Below are 20712 nucleotides of genomic sequence, written 5' to 3'. Positions count from 1 at the left end.
TTGAATCCATTCACACCTGTTGACTGATTGCTTGAAAACAGCTAATTGTGAAAAGAACTTGGTATCTGCCTTGATTCAGGGGCATCATAGACATGGGCCTCCTTCCAAATGCAGGTATCTATATTCCTAATTTCAGCATACAGGTTATAAAAAGAAGAGCTCCTACTTTTCAGAAAACCTAGACTATCAAGGAATGAGTTTAATTATTCAAAGGCAAACAAAGCCTTTCAGCAGAGCCTACTGGAAAATGGTATTAGGTCTCAAATCTTAAAACTAATTATTCTAGTTTCTCCCAAATGTAGATTTAATACACTATTAAAGTGAACCTCTGATATTTCATAATTTTCTAAACCTTCAAAATTGTTCTACATCTTAAAAACTTACCTGATGAGACAAAATCAACTTTATGTAATCATTTGCTAGTTAGAACATAAACTTTTCCCTTTTTTTAAGATGTTCCTATTTTTTTCCCTTTAAAATCAGGGATTTTACAGGGATCAGGAATGGTATTCGGGATCAGGAATGATATTCTTTAAAACAAGAGTAAAATGTGCAATATCTATTAAAATATTTATGTATAATTCTCATTCACATTGTCAACTAAGACTGAAAAGCAGCTGGTAATTTACTCTCTTATATGACAGTGTAAATGCAGCAATCGAGGAGTAAGAGGAGGTGCCCTCACAGTGCATAAGAACTCAAGCTGAAAATGGACTCGTTCAAGCTAAAGATGGAAGAACTGCAAGGGAGTCTTCACAATACATCTGCAGCCATTCATCCCCCAGGACTCTGTCATATCCGTGTCATTCATCAGGAGATAATTTTAAGCTCTAATTCCTTTTGGGAGTGAGTTTGGTAAAAGGGAACCTGCAGAGCCTAAGCAGTGAATAAATTCTGGAAGATGGACAATGCGTGGTTTTTATAGATGCTCAAAGCTGCTCACCCTGCATCTTGGGCTTCATGGGCTCGAAGTATAGATAACAAGTTATTGTGCTGTAAGAATTCACATACAGCCGGGTAACTGCCAGAGACAAAAAGAAAAGAGAAGCATCTGTTATGAAATCATCAGGAGTAGCACATTTATCTCTAACATCCAGATCCATGTGACCGGATGAAAGATAATCAAACATACATCATTCATGAAACAAGCCTCTTGACTCTAAGGCCAAGTTTATCCTTGTGGCAGAAAAAGCATCTATAGCTGTACTTTTTACATAATCAGAAAGGGGTTTAGGTGTGTGAACTGGGGGGAAAATATAAGCTATTATATAACAACATTAGGAAAGTGTCCACTCAGAAATACTGATTTTTACAAGTCTACATTTAAAGACAAAGTGAACAATATAACAGGATAATGAATTTAAAATATAAGTCTCAATTTTCTCAGATAATGCACCATTTGTGCCTGTGTGCACGTGCATGTGTATACAACAGAGATAACTGAGTTTGGAGGCAGAAGGGAATACATATGCTCTTTTCTGCCTCCTATTTTTGTTTCTATATCATATTGAACTATATTTTAGACCTTGAGTTAAATCTCCCAGATTTAAGACTCCTCCCATATGGTGGGAAATCACATTATATCTAACATTATGGGTACATTAAGATGATTATATCATTTAAAACCTAAACAAAATTATGAATATTCACAAGGCTTTAAAATTTGTCCTTTAAATATGACCTGCAGAACTTTAAGACTTAATCTTAACTAAATAAAACATCCAAGATACAATTGTTGTGTTTGCCTTTTAAGAGTCTCAAACTCAAATAACTTCATCATAAATAAAATTTAAATCACAAATTAAACTTGAAAAACCTTTTATAGTCATTATGTCTCTGATTTAAGAATTTTTAATGAAACAAATGTGTATTATAAAAATAAATTTTTGACAATCCAAAGCAAGGTACAGAAAACCAATACTCAAACTGCAAATATTCACTAGAACTTAAATTATATGCCATTGAAAACATTCATCAATTATAAAAATAGCACTGCAGGGAAATATTCTAGTAGTATATGTTACTGAAATAATTCATTAGAAAAGATACTTTCTGTGTTACAAATCCCCTGAACAACAGGGAAAAAAATACCATTAAGATAACATACAGTTGGCTGGGTGTGGTGGCTCATGCCTATGATCCCAGTACTTTGGGAGGTTGAGGCGGGCAGATCACCTGAGGTGAGGAGTTCGAGATTAACCTGGCCAATGTGGTGAAACCACGTCTCTACCAAAAATGCAAAAAATTAGTCAGGCGTGGTGGCGGGAGCCTATAGTCCTGGCTATTCGGGAGGCTGAAGCAGAATTGCTTGAACCTGGGAGGTGGAGGTTGTAGTGAGTCAAGATAGTGTCATTGCACTCCAGCCTGGTGACAAGAGTGCAATTCTGTCTCAAAAAACAAACAAACAAACAAAAAACCCCGATAACATACACTTATAGAGATACTGACTATAACAAAGATTCTTTGGCAAAAAGGGATCTCAAGCTGAAAAGTCTCTGTTCATGTGCCCTTGTGTGTGTTTTGCAAGAGAAAGACAGAAAAAGAGGAGATAACCATGTGGCCTCCACTTCGTAGTTGTCCCCAGTCAACTCAATAAATAAAACACCTAACTGATGAACATGAGTGTATCTTAGAAATTGGAGAGGATGGCCCAGCCTCTGCATGGAAACATGCCCATCTGGTACCCAGGATCAGGTGCTGACCAACATGTGTCTTCAAAGGCTTCTGTTTTCTGCTTAAAGAAAAAGTGAATACACGACCTTTTCGGGTAAGTTTGTGTCAGAGAGAAAAAAACAAACAAAGAAAAAACCACTTTTATTTCAGAGATACTAGTTGGTCTTTCAAAAATAGCAGATTTGTTTGGTATATATTAGCAAAAAAAGACCCAGCCAAGGGGTGGCACAGAATAGGTTCTCAATCAATATTCCTTCCTTATCTTTTCTCTTTCTCTGAGGCCTTTACTTAAACTTCTAGTGCCTTTGCAATGCCTCTGTATAGATGTAGCCTGTCTTGCTGCCACTGTCAGGAGAGGTTGCCTGTGTACATCTGTCACTTTTTTGCCCTTGGCAAATGACTTGGTTGCTGCTTCTTATTTGACCCTTTGGAACAACTTACACTAGACTTAAGAAAGAACAATTTTAAAATATTTTCTTCACACTAAGTTTGATACCCTTATGTTTTTAAGCTAAGTTTTTTCCCATGAAAATCTATACCTGATTTTTTTTTTTTTTTTTTTTTTTGAGATGGAGTTTCGCTCTTGTTACCCAGGCTGGATGAAATGGCGCGATCTTGGCACATGGCGAGCTCTGCCTACCAGGTTCAAGCGATTCTCCTGCCTCAGCCTCCTGAGTAGCTGGGATTACAAGCATGTGCCACCACACCTGGATAATTTTGTATTTTTAGTAGAGATGGGGTTTCTCCCTGTTGGTCAGGCTGGTCTCAAACTCATGACCTCAGGTGATTTGCCCACCTGGGCTTCCTAATGTGCTGGGATTACAGGCGTGAGCCACTATGCCGGGCCTATACCTGATTTTTAATGGAAATCTGAAAACAATAAAATTAATCAAGTAGCAATTTGCTAGGTTAACAGAATTAAGTGAGGAGTATTTGCATTATCTACTTGGAGGGAATTTATTTTGAAGAAAAACTAGAAATTTTAAAAAATATGCAATCAAGTACTCAGCTTTTCAAAGAAATACCAACATTTTCCTCATAAACCCAGAAAATACTTGAATATGATCTAGATTCCCACTGTTGATGAACTGCCTACTTAGGATATACAGAAGTTTTTAATAGTATTAGAAAAGAGAAACAAAAACTCTGTAACACTTTATGCTCTTTAATGGAAATGATCACAAACCACAAAATGTTTAAGCTGAAAGGCACTGTGTACATACACAGACACAGACACACACACACAGAGAAAGGGAGAAAGAGAGAGAGACCGGCAGGAAAGGCAGATTGCTAACAGCTAAACACCACAGAGATATGAAAAAATTACTTATTCCTCAGTAATTTATCAGAAGCCTAGTGACGACTGTTTTATTTGTTAGAAGACACTATTAGCTACAGGGAGGTGTGGTATAAGTTCAAGACATGGTTTCCGTCCTGAGGGTATTTATTATCTATATGGAAACATAAAACATTGTAAAAGAATTTTTATGAAACTACTGAAGAATAAAACACATTACAGATAAAATAGTTTTATAGAGACACTATAAAACAAAAAAAGCATCTGAAATTAATCAGAGAAATCTTTTGAAAAAATATCTTATCTTTTGTTTTATATATAAACGAGAATGACGCATGCAAATCGGTAGACAGGAAAGGGGTGAGAATTCTGCCCAGAAAAGGGGAGGGATAATTGGAAGCTGAGTGAACACGAACAAAGGTAAGGAAGGTAGAAAAGAAAAAAAATGTAATAAATGGTAGATGAGCCAAGATCACGCCACTGCACTCCAGCCTGGGCAACAGAGCGAGACTCTGTCTCAAAAAAAAAAAAAAAAAAAAAAAAGGCTTGATGACACACATCTGTTTACAGCATGGTTTACTAAATATTTTAACTTCACTCGTAAGTTCTACTGCTCCAACAAAAGGCTTCCTTTCAAGACATTACTGCTCACTGATAACACACTTGGTGACTGAAGAGCTCTGAAGGAGATGTACTAAGAAGATTAATGTTATTTTCATGCCTAATAACATAACATCCATTCCACAGACCACAGATAAAGGAGTAATTTCAAAGTTATCAGAAGTTTGGATGAAGTTGACTCAAAACCTCATGGCTGACTCTAAATTGAAGAAACTGCAGATGTAGTAGAAATAGCAACAGAATTAGAATAAGAAGAGGTGCCCCTGCTGGGCATGGTGGCTCATGTCTGTAATCTTGGCATCTTGGGAGGTCGAGGCGGGAGGATCACTTGAGGTCAGGAGTTCGAGACCAGTCTGGCCAACATGGTGAAACCCCATTTCTACAAAAAATACAAAAATTAGCTGGGTGTGGTGGCATGCACCTGTAATCCCAGCTACTCGCGAGGCTGAGGCATGAGAATTGCTTGAATCTGGGAGGAAGAGGATGCAGTAAGTCAAGACTGTGCCATCACATTCCAGCCTGGGCAATAGAGTGAGACTCTATCTCAAAAAAAAAAAAAAAAAAAAAAAAAGAAGCCTGAAGTTGTGACTGAATTGCTGTAATCTCATAATAAAACTTCAATGGGTAAGGAGTTAGTTACTTTGTACAGATGAGCAAAGAAAGCGTTTGTTTGTTTGTTTGTGTTTCTTAAGATGGAATCTACTCCTGGTGAAGATGCTGTGAACATTGCTGAAATGACAAAGAAAGACTTAGAAGATTACATCGACCAAGTTTATAAAGCAGGAGCAGGGTTTGAGAGGACTGAATCCAATTTTTAAAGAAGTTCTACTGTGGGGAAAAATGCTACAAAACCCATCACATGCTACAGAGAAATATTTTGTGAAAGGAAGAGTCAATTAATGCAACAAACTTCATTGCTCTCTTTATTTTAGAAATTGCCACAACCACTCCAACCTTTGGTAACCACCACCCTGATTAGTCAGTAACCATTAGCATCAAGGCAATACCCTTCACTAGCAAAAAGATTATGACTAGCTGAAGGCTCAGATGATGAGCATTTTTTTTAGCAATGAAGTATTTTCTGATTAAGGTATATACATCTGTGTGCTTTTTCTTAGGTATAATGCTAGACTACAGTATAGTGTAAACATAATCTCTACATGCATTGGAAACCCAAAAAAACAATGACTTGCTTTATTGCAATATTTGCTTTATTGTGGTGAGAGTCAAACTCTTAACATCCCCGAGGTATATCTGTGTAAGTATACATATAGATTTGACATTTATTTATTCACTTATTACTTATTCATATTTTCATTTTATAAATACTAAGAATCCATTTGAATAAGAATTTCAAAGTGAGCCTTTCATTTATACTAAAGAAGTTATACAAACATTATAAATAAATCAAACACATGGACTGATAAATCCTAGCATTATGAAGAAAACGTGTTCAGGATAGCAAGCTCTCTATTCTCACCTGTAGAAGTACGAACACCCCCTGACTGTGTTGTGAGTGAAATGTTCCTGAGTCTTCTCATTTCCAAAATCTTCCAGGGGGTCTGACCACAGGATATCACACATAGGTCCATATGCAGGTGGTTCTTTGAATCGGTCTAACTAAGAAAAATAGAAGACAGAGAGCAAAATACTAATCTTTGGAAACTTAGAATTCCGACAATACGAGAAACAAGCCCTGTGAAGAATGCATCCTCTTCTCCCCAGCTACATTTTGGGGTGAAACGTCTTCTCTCTCTCTCTCTTCCTGTCCTTCTTCCTCCTCATTTTCGTATCTCTCCTCTCTCTCTCCAAATTTCTTTCCCACTTCCTTCTGATGAGATCATTTAGTATCTACCTTAATCTCACCCTTTACCTCCCTCCTGTCTCTATTATCTCTAGATTTTGCAGTTTCTCTTCTCTCCTATTCCACCTTTCATACTTCTCTCTCCTTACTTACTTTATATAGCCAAGTGTTTTTGTCATTACCGGTTATTATGACTCTATTTCTGTTTCATTTATTGAGGAAAGACTTTTACTTTGGTTGGGGAAATTCCTATTACTTCCTCAACTGAACTATGATTTAGAAGTCTGGATGGAAAACAGTTCCTAGTTTTTATGCTTATGTTATATATATATATATATATATAAATATAGACATATATTTATATAGATATATATATGTATAGTAAAAGCCATCTTTTTTCAAAATCATGTTCTTAAGAACATGATTTTGAGAAAAGATGGCTTTTACTTTAAAAGTAGCCACTTGCTATATGATATTTTAGATATTCCTTCATTATGGGCTATCTAGGTTTCTAATGATAAAGTACAAGCTTACTGTAGTTGACTGTAGTGGGCACAAATATAAGTAATGATAAGCAGTAAAATAAAATCCGATTTAGCTGGTCATTCTTAAGTTCACAGTTCTAAGCCTTATAATTTTACCTGAAACCTTCATATGAAATCAATTTTCCAGCTATAGATGTTTAATGAAGTCATATTTCAATTTTAAATGGTGCATTTAGAAGGCATAAGAGAAATATAGCCACTGGAAAAAACATATCATGATCAATTTTAAACATTTTAGTTTAGCTTTATTTAACTGTAACTGAAGGATCTTTGGTGAATCAGCAGATACTATAAAGGCCCTTGAATAAAAGCATACAATAGCTATGAAAACCTATTAATAATTGATATTCTTCATATTTATATTTAAAAAAATCCAATACAGACAAGTGAATATATTTGGCTGACAACTAATCAAATTGTATATTTTGTTTTCTGGGACATACATTTTATTTTTTCTGAGTAATCGTTTTCCTGCACACTACTTTTTATTAGTGTCTACAGAGAATGAGGAAATATTTTACATCTTCAACACCCAAAGAAAAACTTTAGTAAAACAAAACTCTGTATTTCAACCATTATGTTAGTCATAAAATATTCACTGCAAACTTAAACTTGTTTAAGAGATTTAAATAATTTAGGCCTTTGAAACAATACATTAAAAAAATAATAATACTTGTCCCTAAAAGTACAGAACTTCTGTCTGAAAAATAAGAACTTATTAAGGGTAGGACAGCATAGGATGAGAAAATTTCTGATTAATATGAATCCCTAACTAAAGGTCTGCAAAGCAACCAGAATATAACATTTACTCTGGAAAAAGCATAAAGTATATTTTAAAGTATCATTGACAGTAAAAATAAACAAATACAAAAAAACTTGAATTGATATATGGCAAAATGAAAACCTAAAATCATTTTCTGGTTATGTTCAGAGCTTAATGATATGTATGAAAATTGAATATAGCATCTAAAATACGTTGGGAGGTAATTCCTAAGGTTGTTAGGTGATATTTTTAAAAATCTATTTAATTTATGATATGAAGTTTATTTATTTCAAAAAAAAGTCCATCAGATTACAGAAGAATGAGCTGGTTACATTCATGCAGAAAGAAACAATTTTTTTTTTTTGAGATAGAGTCTTGTCCTGTCGCCCAGGCTGGAGTGCAGTGGCTTGATCTCGGCTCACTGCAACATCCACCTCCCGGGTTCAAGGGACTCTCCTGCCTCAGTCTCCTGAGTAGCTGGGATTACGGGCATGCGCCACCATGCCCAGCTAATTTTTGTATTTTTAGTTGAGACAGGGTTTCACCATGCTATTCAGGCTGGTCTCAAATTCCTGACCTCATGATCTGCCTGCCTCAGCCTCCTAAAGTGCTGGGACTACAGACATGAGGCAATGCACCCAGCCCAGAAAGAAACAATTTTACACTGAATTAGCATCACATCTCTAATGTACTTTAAATAGAGAATGAAGACCAATACTCTATGCTCTATCGGACGGCAGAAATAAGTGTGAAATAATGTCTTAAAATGAACACAAAGACACAGAGCAACAAAGTTTATTTATTGTGCTTTTGCTTGAATTTTAAAATAAAAAGCATGCATTTGCTTTCCAATAGGAAAGTAAATACATTATTTTTACACTTGAACACTTGAACCTCAATGATAGAGTATTAAGGAAGAACTTGAATGTTTTATTTTACCTAAATATAGTTTTTCTCTAAAACCTAATGAATTTTTAAGAGAATACTGAGTTCATGGTAGCAGAGATTTATGGTATGTAAATACATTCCTAATTTACTGAAGTATTTTCTCAAAACCATGAGTTTCATGAACAAATGTATTAAAGAAGCACTACAAATGAGAGTCATATGAAAACGGTTATTCATTTTGTAGTAGAGCTTTACAGCCTTTTTGCTGGTGACTGCGTCTTAAACAAAATATTCCAATAGCCCTAACCTTTCTGTTTATTCTCTACAGTATAAAACTCTATTCAGAATATCAGTTCTGTTCAAATAATGAAAACACTGTTTTGAGCAAACTTTTCACTAATACCCTTTTAAGGAGGACACTCAGTAAGTTTCTTGTCTGCTATCCAAGGTCATGAAATTCGATCAAGGCAAGAGAATGAAACATAAATGCATGTCTTTGCTGCCCAACATTTGCTAACAAAAACTACTAAACTTATTTGTAATTTGAACTTTCCTATTTTCCAAAACTATTTAAGTAAGTGGTTATCAGGTTAATATGATACACGGATACATGAATAGATAAAATATTTGCTTTCCTTCTCCACTGAACACAAGGAGAAAATATTTTAACAATTTAATAACTTAAGGCAGCTGTAAATGTTATTCGGCATACAGACTTCTAAGACTTAGTTAGCAATCAAGTTTCCAAACTCTGAAGAAATGGAAAAAAACATTTAAATGGCATCAATCAAACAAGTGACACCAAGGGAGGCTTTGTAGGAATGCCCCTAACGGTAAGTGAGATCAAGAATCTGAATTGTGTCCGTGGTTATTCTTAAGTGAACCTATATTTAAGAAATAAATTCTGTACACCTTGAGATTAGAACATCACTTATTTGAAGCCAAAGTCTACCTGTAAGACATTAGGCTTAAATAAATACTTAGTATGTATGTTTAGAACAAATCTCAGCAAAATTCCAATCTTTATAGTTCAAATACAGTAATTTAGAACAATGTGACCAATTTATTCTTACCAGAATTACTGGTGAGGATAATAATAAAAGGCTAGAATTATTTCCATATCTCTATTCTATGGGATAAGTACACGCATATTTTCTTAGGTCTCTAAAAGTAGAGGAAAGAAGATAAATATAGTTTTCAACTATCATAATTCCTCCAGAAAAAAATTGACTTAGATTTCCTAGCTAGAAAGCTTGGTGATGAGCACAACTTTTCAATAACATATATTATAAATATTGATGTGAAGAAATTATCATACTTTAAAATAACTCAAAGTAATATTATTTTAAAATGACCTAAGAAAACATTTACATTGCTTTCTCTCTTTGGCAATTTTGGCACCAAGAAATATACACTGAGATTTTTTATTACTCTCTATTTTTTTCCCTTACATAGTTGCAATCATCAGAGTTAGAAACACAGCCAAAGAAGTAAAAGATTGTCTACTGTACTACATAAAACTATCCCATGTTATTAGATTTACTCAAGAAAAAGACACAATCCACTTCAATGTAACTCATCTTTTTGCTGGTTTAAACAACTGTTAATAGCCAATGCTAAACTGCAGTACTTCTTAAAAACTTCTTAAAAATACTTCTTATAAAGTCCATTGTTTTCCACCTAGCCATTCAATAAAATTGATAGAATATTATCACTGTATTTGTTAGATTGCTACTTGAAAGTTTTAAGTTGAAACAAATAGTAGATTTTAAAAACACCATAAAATGAACACATTTTAATGGTTATGTTATGATATTTTCCCATGGGCAAAACAACATTTCTAGCATAAAACATGAATATACAATGGATTATTTAAAAAAAGCCAAATGGAAATGATACGGCATATTTTTTTAGAGGTCAAATATTTTATATTTCCAAAGACACATGTCAGATAGTAAGACCAACCCTGAGGTTGTAGAGATAAAAACTCTTCCAAATATAAATATATCTTCCTTTCTTGATAAAAATTTAACACAAAGAAGAGATTCGTGACCACTTTAAATCATTTTAACTCAAAAGGATAAAGTTAGTGACAAAGGCAGGGTAATTAATGTCTTCTATTTATCATGGTAGCACACGAAATAATTAGACTTGGAAAATAACAAAACTTACTTTTCTGATATCATCTAAAGTGTTAATCTCTGGAGACAAACCGCCGTGTACACACAGGAACTGCTGGTTCATCAGGGCAGCCAGGGGAAGGCAGTCAAAGGCATCCATACAGGCGTCATATACGCGTTCTGAATACTTTATTTTACCTTTTAGAAGTGATAAAAAAATACTCATGATATATAGGCAGGATCATTTCTTTGAAATGTTTTTGGTTTTTTTGAGAAGTTTTATTGTTAGGACAATATTTAACATAAAAGAACACACTGCAAAATTCTAAAACATAATTAAGATTTTTTGACACTAACATATTAATCTTTTATATCTAGTTTTCCTGTTTTTGTCATTCATTCATATTTTATAATTTTCATAACTTTTTGTATAGCAAGAGAATTTGTATATACATTCTGGCTATTTATCTGCAGATGTCTCACCATAAAAATGTACATGAACAACTGGAAGACCAACGGAAAAACAGTCATAAAGCTGCTTGTATCCCTTCATAATTTTGTAGTAAAGCAGATGGCAAGACATTTTCTAAAGTTGTTTCTATCTCACTGCACATCGCTTTTCCTGTGACTTATATCTAATGTTTTAAGAGGAGAAGTCTTTATGCTCTATTGAATAAAGGACTAAATGAAAAAGAAAAATATTGATATGTATAGAGAGATTCTCTGGCCTTCCATTTAACTGTATTTATATATAAAACAAAAATGTAATGTTTTATATACCTATGTAAGATTCAGTGAACAATAAAGAAAATTGTAAGGAGGAAAAAGAAATTTTAAAAAGTACTCCACACTCCTTGTGTCTATGTCTAAAGAATGATGTCATCTTCAATTTTATAAGACTCAGTAGAAGCTAGCATTTATTGGGTCCAAAACAGAGGCATAGGGTTGAATTTGCCCTCCATTTGCGTTTCTTGAGTAATCTGAGATTAATAGGTAGAATTATTGTTCTAAACAGTAGTATTCCTAAATCACTTGTTTCTTAGGATAAATTATATCAAATCTTAATTCGAATTCTTCAACCACATTATAGAGAAGTTCTAGTTTACAAAGAAATTCTGGATTCTCATAAACGTTCATGCTTAGAAAGAAATATGGGATGATACGAAAGAGTGTCACTTTAAGTTTTTGCCTTTTAGGCAATGGATTATATTGTATGTATCTTAGTATTGATTAAAATTACTGTTTAGCACATATAGTGTTAAAGGAAGGAGCTTGACGTATACTTACATTCTTGTTTAAATGTGAAATACTCTGTTAGATGTCTACATTCATGATTTCCACGAAGTAAAAACAGTGTTTTGGGGTAAAGAATTTTCAAGGCCCACAAATACAGCACACACTGAGAAAAATAAAAATCATATAAAAATAAATATTCTTTCCTTAATACTTATGCATTTCATTGTTCACATATCATAAAGGCATGAATAAAATGTGTTACCATGACCAAAAGTCCCCCAAAAAACTGGACCTTAGTAGAGAAGATATTGACAATCAAACAGAAAACATTACTTTGGTAAAAAGCCAAGGCCCATCTACACCTAAAACATACATACGCACACTGAGGATCACATATCACAAGAAAACAATAGACTACATATGGTCAATAGAAGGAGAATTATGTGGCCTGAGGAAGTGGGAGTTTAAAAAGAAAAATGGAAGATGAAGAAACTAAAATATACTAGAAATAAAAATATGCTAGTGTAAAAGCATGATAAGAAATACTGGTATGTGTGGTGAGATTCCCTGACTTTCAATTAAATTTACGTCTAAATCAAAAACTTAAGATTTATGTACCAAAGACACTGACAGAAAAGACAGTATGTTGGTAGAGAAGAAGCAAGGAAGTAGAGATGGAGAAAAGTAACAGGAAATGGAGACACGGTTCAGGTTAGGCTGAGCTTGTCAGTGCTTTGCTCCCCCTTTTTGTTGTTCTTTATCTTTCCAATTCTTCAATTTCTGTTACCTGATTTTTTAAAATAATTAGCTTTACAAAGGGAAGTGACTTTATTTTACTTATTAATTTCATAAGGTATAGGAAAAGCATATTTCATATACCTTGAAACTCTCAACTTGGTTACTTGGGCATTGCAGTCTATAAAAATGATGGTCAATTATGCATTCACCAAGTTGGGAATGCATCTACATTTGACGTAGTCTTCCTGAATGAGCACTGAGACAACTGGAATACTCAGGTATTAACACCAGTAATTTGTTAAGATCAACTGACATTTGTTAAGAACCCATAGAGAACAGAAAACTAAGTTTTGAAAAACAAGTCTGCTTTATATCCTCATAAAACCTATATTCCAAAAGTAAAGCTAAGAAGATACAGAAACTACAAAAATATTGAGGTAAGTCTAATTCCGGTTACTCAAATCTGAAACCAAAATTCATGAGATTTATACATTAATAATTGGCTTTCCAATACAGTAGATATCCTGGATACTATCTATAGGGTAAAGCTGCTGACTATCTGTAGTACTACTTGTAAAGAGTAATCATCTCTTTTAGCTCATATGATAATTTATGAAATGAGTGAGAACTAATTATATTTGACTATACAGATCAAGTTTTGGAGAAAATACTAATTATCAGAAAAAATGTCTATTATTTTGTTGTTCAAGCAAAATCTCTATGTAATTATGATTGAAGTAAACAAAATAATAGGTTGACATTAAATTATATATGTTACTTTAATTAACTTTCTAATTACCACTTTCTGATTATAGTTATTAGCTAAAGTTCAAGTGACTAATAATATTAATACGTCTGAAAGTTGACCGTGCGGCATGCAAAAGTGATCCTTGAAGCATCGTGGTCTGTTGATGTGTGTAAAGCCTCCTGTTACCTCAGCGAGCAGTCCGGAAGCTTAATGAGTCTCTGCTACAGATCGGGTTTTATAGCTGTACTTACGTATTTCAATAAAAAGAGTTGGTATTACTCAAGCTTGTCTCACATTTCAGAGAAGATATTCATAAACTATTATTAATGTCAATGAGAGAATTGTTCCCAATTTAAAACGTATGAGGCTGTACCTTAATCTGAAAGTAATATATGTATTTTTCCAAATTGGTTGTTAATTTAGGATGTCTAGTTTCAAATACGAATGGATATGAAAACTACTTTAAAACAGATTTGTATGTTGAAATTGCTACTTTGAATATATTTTATTTACATGCTGGGGGAGAGAACACATGTTTTGAAGGCACTTAGGCTACTTCTATTTGAGTTTTTTTTTTTCTTTAAGAAAAGTATAACATATCCAGTGAAATGTCCATAACTGAAATCACAGTTCAATTAATTTTTACACATATCCCATGAAACCACTACCCAGATACAGTTATATTTCAGCACTCAGAAGGCTCCTTTCAGCCTCCTCCTAGTCAATATTCTTTTGAAAATGTCATTATAATTCTGATTTCTTTAGATCAGTTTTGCCTGTAAAAATGTGTTTTAAAGCAAAGCTCTACCTCTCCAGTTGAAATCTAAACTGCAACTTTTTAACCACACTGAAATACCAGTAGAGGAATCACATTCTAGGATCCACATTTTCTTTTTTTGCTATCTGTTAAAGGCCTTTTTTTGACATTAGCGTGCGGCTTTATCCCTCTAGTCTCAATTACCACAGTTCTTTCACAACTGAAACCTCAAAGTGGGATATATAAATGCACAATGCTACATATTTCTATCCTATATATTTACGCCTTTTAAATGATGCGACATACATTTAATGTCTATTATTATTTAATGGCTGTAAAGCACCTAGTATGTGGTAGCAGTTAAGGAAATACTAGTTCCCTTTCTGTAAATGAAAAAGAAGGAAAGAAAGGAGGGAGGGAGCAGGGAGAGGAAGGAAGGAGGGAGGAAGAGAGTCAGGGAGCAAGAGAGGGAAGGAGGAAGGAAGAAAGGGAGGAAAGAAAGGAGGGGGTAGAGGAGGGGGGAGGGGAAGGGAAGCAGAGGAGAAGAGAGAAAGAGAAATAGAAGGCAGAGAAAGAGAGAGAGAAAGAGAAAAAACATAACTCAATCTAAATTCTTGGCTCAAAATACCTAAAAATAAGTCTTCTTCTCACATTTTATTTCCTTCTCCCCTGTGACAAGAATAAAGTATCTTCCCAAACATTGACTAAAACCACAGATGCAGCCAATATGGAAGAAGCGGCACGGTAAAGGAAAAGGGCAAGGGCGGACCGGAGGCGGAGCCCTGACAGCCTCTCCCTCAACAGCTGGCGGGGGAGCTGCCAACGACAACACTGTCTTGCCGGCAACTGTTTCACCATCTAAAGCTCTAACGTTCTGGAGAACTGAAGATCTTCAGCAAATCATAACCTGATAGTTTTTAAAAAGGGAAAGTCTTGTGCAAAAAAAGTCATCATCAATGAAAGCAGTGAAATACAATTAGTTACTTGTTTATTTTTGTCTATGTGGTATAAGATGGCTAATTTGAATCAAATTTTCACTGAATTAATTGGTTAAGGTAGAAGCAAAGGGCTGTGTCACGCTGGCCTTTTCTGCATGGTGAGATGTAAATGAGGTGCACTAATCACTTCAACTGGACCCCACTGTCTTTCTATTCTGACTCTTAATTAAACAAATATTTACACTTTAAGGTTAGTTTACACTACTCAATATGAAAGATTGAGCATCCTCTATTTTTAAAATCAATTTTTGCCACAGACATAGCTTTCTCCTGTTCAAATTTTTCCTATCTTCCCCAATGAAGCAGCACTAAGAATATAATTTTCTTCGTTAGTTTTAATTGGTTCACTGATAATAATAGTGCAATGATTTACTTTGTACTTTATGCTTTTAATGATAAGTATTCTTGAAAATTGCATAGAGAAGTAAAGAAGGATGTAAAAGAGGAAGCAAGGAAGTAAAAAGAAAATACACAGCTTTAGGTATATATTAATCAGCCCTTTAAAGTAACTATTTGTGCTGTGAGACATTCCAATCAAAAGTTCTGCCTCTCAATCACTGGACAATTAAGTGAAGGATTTGCATCGACTGGGAAAACATCCAAACTCCTGAAATGTCAAATGTAGCTCCTCTAAGGCATCACTTGCCTGCTCTGACAAGCACGTAGAGAGGCAGGAGCGGAACAGCAATGCACCATAAAGATGACTGGCTACAGGGAGACAGCCAGGCAATTTCTTCCTCATGTCTGTGGCATTACTCTGTCACCTAACATTGCTTGTTGTGCCACTTGCTTGTTATTCTTAAGCAGAAGCATGGAACACTGCATGACTTTCTGTGGTTCATTCTGGTCTACAGATTTACAGCTAATAAACACAACAACTCTTCACAGTTAAACGTGCTTGAGGCCTGGAGTTGAGATCTGGTCTAAGCTGAGAAGCCAGCTCACTGCTAAGCTCTAGTCAGTGCAGTGCAAAAAGACTAGAAACGGAGTTTGTGGAAGTGAACAGAAGTAAACAGCTGTGCGTGCCTGTTTGCAATTCTAAGTTTTTCCTTGGGTTCTCAGAGAAACACAGCCACAGACCTATATATACACATATGCTTGATCAAAGAGATTAGGTAGTGTAATGCAATCATCAGAAAGAGCAGTATTCGGTGTAAGACAAATTATTACTCAAAACAAAATTACCTCTTTCATCACTACTAAAAAGCTTGCTTGTCTTATTTGGGCTAACTTTGTGGGAAACGATTTCTAATTTTGGCAAAAGGAGAAGACTGGGGTGGGGTAATGCATAAAATGAGCTCTGTGTACTGCCCAGAGCACATTACCTAGTGCTTACAAATATACCCAGCAGAGACTGTTTGAAATCCGAAGTTATCCTTCAAAGCTGACTTGGTAAAAATTAAACTAAAGTGCTCCCCTTTGCCCAGAGGGTAGCCAAAGGAGAATACATGCGGTGGAGCCCTGAATTATTGAGAAGAATTGAGATCCTTTAGAAGCCTGTTAGAATGATACACGCTGGAAAACGGAGCTTTTATTTTAGGATTTTTTCTTAAACCAACAGTATCATACTCACAAAACACTTTATACTTAATGCTTTGATCTTCAGATTATATAGACAGGGAGAGGGCTGTGTGTACATGTTTGTATATGCATGGGTGAGTAAATAGTGTGTACCAGTTTCTGCATTCTTGATTTTATTTTTATTTTTTTGTTGGTGCTTTGTGGTACATCTAATGAATATACTATGGCAAAAGCCTGGGGTTAGTGGAAGAACACAGGTTTTGAATACCAGCACTGCCATTTACCATGTGCGACCTTTGAGCCCCAGTTTCTGCACTCATAAAAGGAACATATTTACATGTCCCTTCTAAAGCTGTCAGGAGTGAGATCGTTTAAACCATGAAACAATAGCATTTACAACATGCTAACAATGTCAGTTTCCTTAATCCATGATAAAAAAAATCCTTAAAGTATTTTCAGTAGGTACACTTTATATAAATGTCCATTTTAATTTACATATGGTATCAACGAGCCATTCCAAAGCCCCACAAAGGTCACAGTATAATCAAAATGGAACATTTCATATCTGAGACATATTGTTATTTTTGTATGTATGTGGCAAGTCCCTGGGCTGTAGTCTTAGACTCTTGAAATTTAATTAAAGAGCTGTTTTTGAAAATGAGGACCAGTACATGCATCTTACAACTTTTAAATGCCCCATAATTTCTACATTTGATATGTCACTAACATCCAGTTTGATCCTTTGCTTGAATTTCAAAAGGGGCATACTGTACCAAACAGCAAATTTCGTAGTTCAAATATATAGATTCATCGTAGCCTTTAAAGAAATCTGCTGAGGAAGAAATTAGTGATTACTGCTTCTTAATGCCTTTTTTTTTTTTTTTGATATGGAGTCTTGCTCTAACACCAGGCTGGAGTGCAATGGCGCGATCTCAGCTCACTGCAACCTCCGCCTCCCAGGTTCCAGCGATTCTCCTGCCTGTCTCCTGAGTAGCTGAGACTACAGGCTCACGCCACCATGCCCAGCTAATTTTTGTATTTTTAGTAGAGACGGGGTTTCACCATGTTGGCCAGGATGGTCTGGATCTCTTTATCTCGTGATCCACCCGCCTCAGCCTCCCAAAGCGCTGAGCTTACAGGCTTTAGCTACCACACCCAGCAACGTCTTTACTTAAAAAAATAGAACTCTAAAACTCTCTAGTTAGGAAAAGTTTTAGAAAATTTCAGGTGGTTCAAGGACAGAGATTCAGAAGCCTGCACTCTTCAAGTAAAAAAAGGTAAATAAAGACCAATAAGATTAAAGAATATTATCCAAAGATGGAGTTGATGGGACAAAGAGGGAAAAGTCCAACTGTGCCCACTGTTACTCAAGCCACACAAGATGTGGTACCTTATTATAAAATGAATAAGCAAGCGTTGTTGGCTTTGGTTACCTTTGGAAAGATACAAAGCTGTGAAAAAATCACAAATGTTATAATAAAAAAAATTCCAGTGTAGCACAACAATATTTGGCTGACAGAAATAATCACTCCATCATGATAGTCTCGGGATTTCCTCACTTAGATGGCAAGCTTCAAGGACGTAGAATGCCTATTTCATTCACCCTCAAAAACTTTATTAGGAGCACTATAAATGTTAAATGAGTAAGATGAATTTAAGAGTTACTAAAATAATTTTAAAAATATTTACTTAGAGTCTATATAACCCAGGCCAGATTACAGGCTCATGCACTTTGTAATCTGAGCACTTAGGGATGTCAAGGTGGGAGAACTGCTGGACCTCAAGAGATGGAGACCAACCTAGGCAACATAGTAAGAACCTGTCTCTACTAAAAGTAAAAATTAACCAGGCATGGTGGTGTGTGCCTGTGGTCTTAGCTACTTTGGAGGCTGAGGCAGGAGGATCACTTCAGTCAGGGAGACTGAAGCTGCAGTGAGCTATGACTGTGCCACTGCACTGTCACCTGGGTGACAGAGGGAGACCCTGTCTCATTAAAAGAAAGAAAAGAAAAAAGAAAGGAAGTGAAGAGAAGAGAAAAGATAAAGATTCTATATAACCTTAATTCAAGGAGAAGAGCAGAAATCTTTGTACTTCCATTGCTGGTTCTTGCCTACCACAGTCTTCCTTATACCTGACCACATACGATCACCTATGGCCATATCAACAAATTATGGCTCATGAGATACAAGTTGAAGGAACTGGGCCATTTCTGGGAAACATCCTTAAACAAGAAGACATACCCTTCTCTTTCTCCCTTTCCTTCTTGTTGAATATTATGTGGAGAAATGATGGTTGAAGCTGATGTAGCCATCTTGGGTCACTAGGTTGTCTTTGGAATGAGGCCATGAATAGCAGCAAGAAAGCAGATGGAGCCTAGAACCCAGCACCGCACTGTGCCACACCAGTCTTGGTGTGCCATCAATGGGCAAAAGAGAAAAACATCTATCTTGTCCAAACCACCGTTATGTAGAAGTTTTGTTTCGTTGTGGTTAATCCTGGCAAATACCAGTCCTAATGTGATATAAAGGTCTTACAAAATTAGTGCTCAATTGCTTTTCCATTAGTTAAGCTGGTCAGGCTGGCCCCAAGAACAAAACAGGGTTAGCAGAGTTCACTAATTTCTTCCTCTGTACTTTTGCTCACTTTAATTTTCTTCCCAGCTAAATCTTACTTGTTCTTTGATTCAGTCTTTCCCAAACATGTGTGTACTTAATATTCTCTCACTTTTCTCTAATCCTATCACACTTATTATTTTGTACATCCTTTAATCACAAGGTTTTAATAATCCATTCAAATAACTGAACCTGAATGATCACCTATTCCAGGCTTCTGATTCTATACAGATTTTTATGGTTCTATTTTCCAACATAGATTTAGGTTTCTAGACAGCAAGAATGTATATTACATTTTTTAAAATTCCTCACAGTCCTATTCATAGTGCATATACATTTTATATGCTTGACAATACTTGTTTATCAAATGGAGGAAATAGTAGGAATTTATTTTCTCTTCTGGGATTTATACACCATTACAATTCCTTCTTCTTCCATTGTCACCAGGAGTAATTAAGAAATCTGTGATATTTAAATGCAGAAGGGATTATTATGCTGGTGGAAATACATATATGTTTGTATAAACTTTTCTGTGTCTGTGTGTCATCAGTGACTAAAGGTGAATTAAATAACCAAAAAATACAACTAATATAATTTTATAAAGAAAAGCTGTTTAAGGATGACATGCTTTTAACATTAAATATCCTTTTAGTAAATAAAACTATAATAAATTTTTTTGAAATATGGAATCTTTTTCAATGATTATTATGAATATATGATGTTGGTGTGAGTCTCTATAATGTTGATTTCTCTCTTTAATTAAGAACAATCATTTTCCTTTTTAAAGCTCTTTTTTGATAGCACGTGTCAGCTACTATACACAAGGTCTGATTCTTTAAAACCTATTCAATTTCAAACCATTTCTTTCAATAAATTATTTACTAACACACCATGTTAGGCACCAAGAAGAACAAAGATACGAATAAAACTATGTCTCTGCCTTTATTTCAAATGTGGTTTTATGTACTTAAAGCAGATGCAGATGGGAGGCTGTGGAAGAACCTCTACTCCCCAAAGGTTATCGTTTTGTTTTAATTAATGAGTTTGACAAATGATCCTAGTTAGATGACAGGTGCCAAAAAAGACAAAATACAGCAGCTATAAGTGTATTCACACACGCACAGTCACAGACACAGACACATGTACTTCATTATCAATTTACACAGGTAAGTTACTGTCTCAGAATTTTAAGGCATAAACATGCAAATCCATACCTGCTTATTTGATCAACCTTGATTAGTTCTTTCAATGGAAAATGGAATTATTTATTGTAAACAAAGATGTAATTTTTGCAAATTTGCAAATATATAAAATGTACGAAAGGCAAGATCTTACTATTTACCATTTTTCTGGCATCTCTATTAAAAAATATGGGAGTCAGGCTGGGCTTG

The 20712-nt window shown here is 35.0% G+C and overlaps 1 protein-coding gene across 2 annotated transcripts in view; it reads right to left on the bottom strand.

Annotated features, from left to right (window-relative positions):
* The window catches only part of PPP3CA (protein phosphatase 3 catalytic subunit alpha), a 317276-nt gene that overhangs the window by 55812 nt on the left and 240752 nt on the right, over positions 1-20712 (bottom strand). For both annotated transcript variants that reach the window (XM_012436483.2, XM_012436485.2), the window contains exons 4-7: positions 11999-12110; positions 10764-10909; positions 6072-6211; positions 944-1021 (exon numbers count right to left, since the gene is read on the bottom strand). In XM_012436483.2, the coding sequence (XP_012291906.1) occupies positions 944-1021; positions 6072-6211; positions 10764-10909; positions 11999-12110 (476 nt within the window). The remainder of the gene's footprint in view (positions 1-943; positions 1022-6071; positions 6212-10763; positions 10910-11998; positions 12111-20712) is intronic.

This window comes from Aotus nancymaae, unplaced genomic scaffold (assembly GCF_030222135.1).
Source record: "Aotus nancymaae isolate 86718 unplaced genomic scaffold, 86718_ANA_hifiasm-v0.15.2.pri h1tg000033l, whole genome shotgun sequence".
In the NCBI taxonomy this organism is placed as follows: domain Eukaryota; kingdom Metazoa; phylum Chordata; class Mammalia; order Primates; family Aotidae; genus Aotus; species Aotus nancymaae.
Note: the sequence above shows the minus strand (reverse complement) of the source record. Positions and strands in the feature narration are given on the sequence as shown.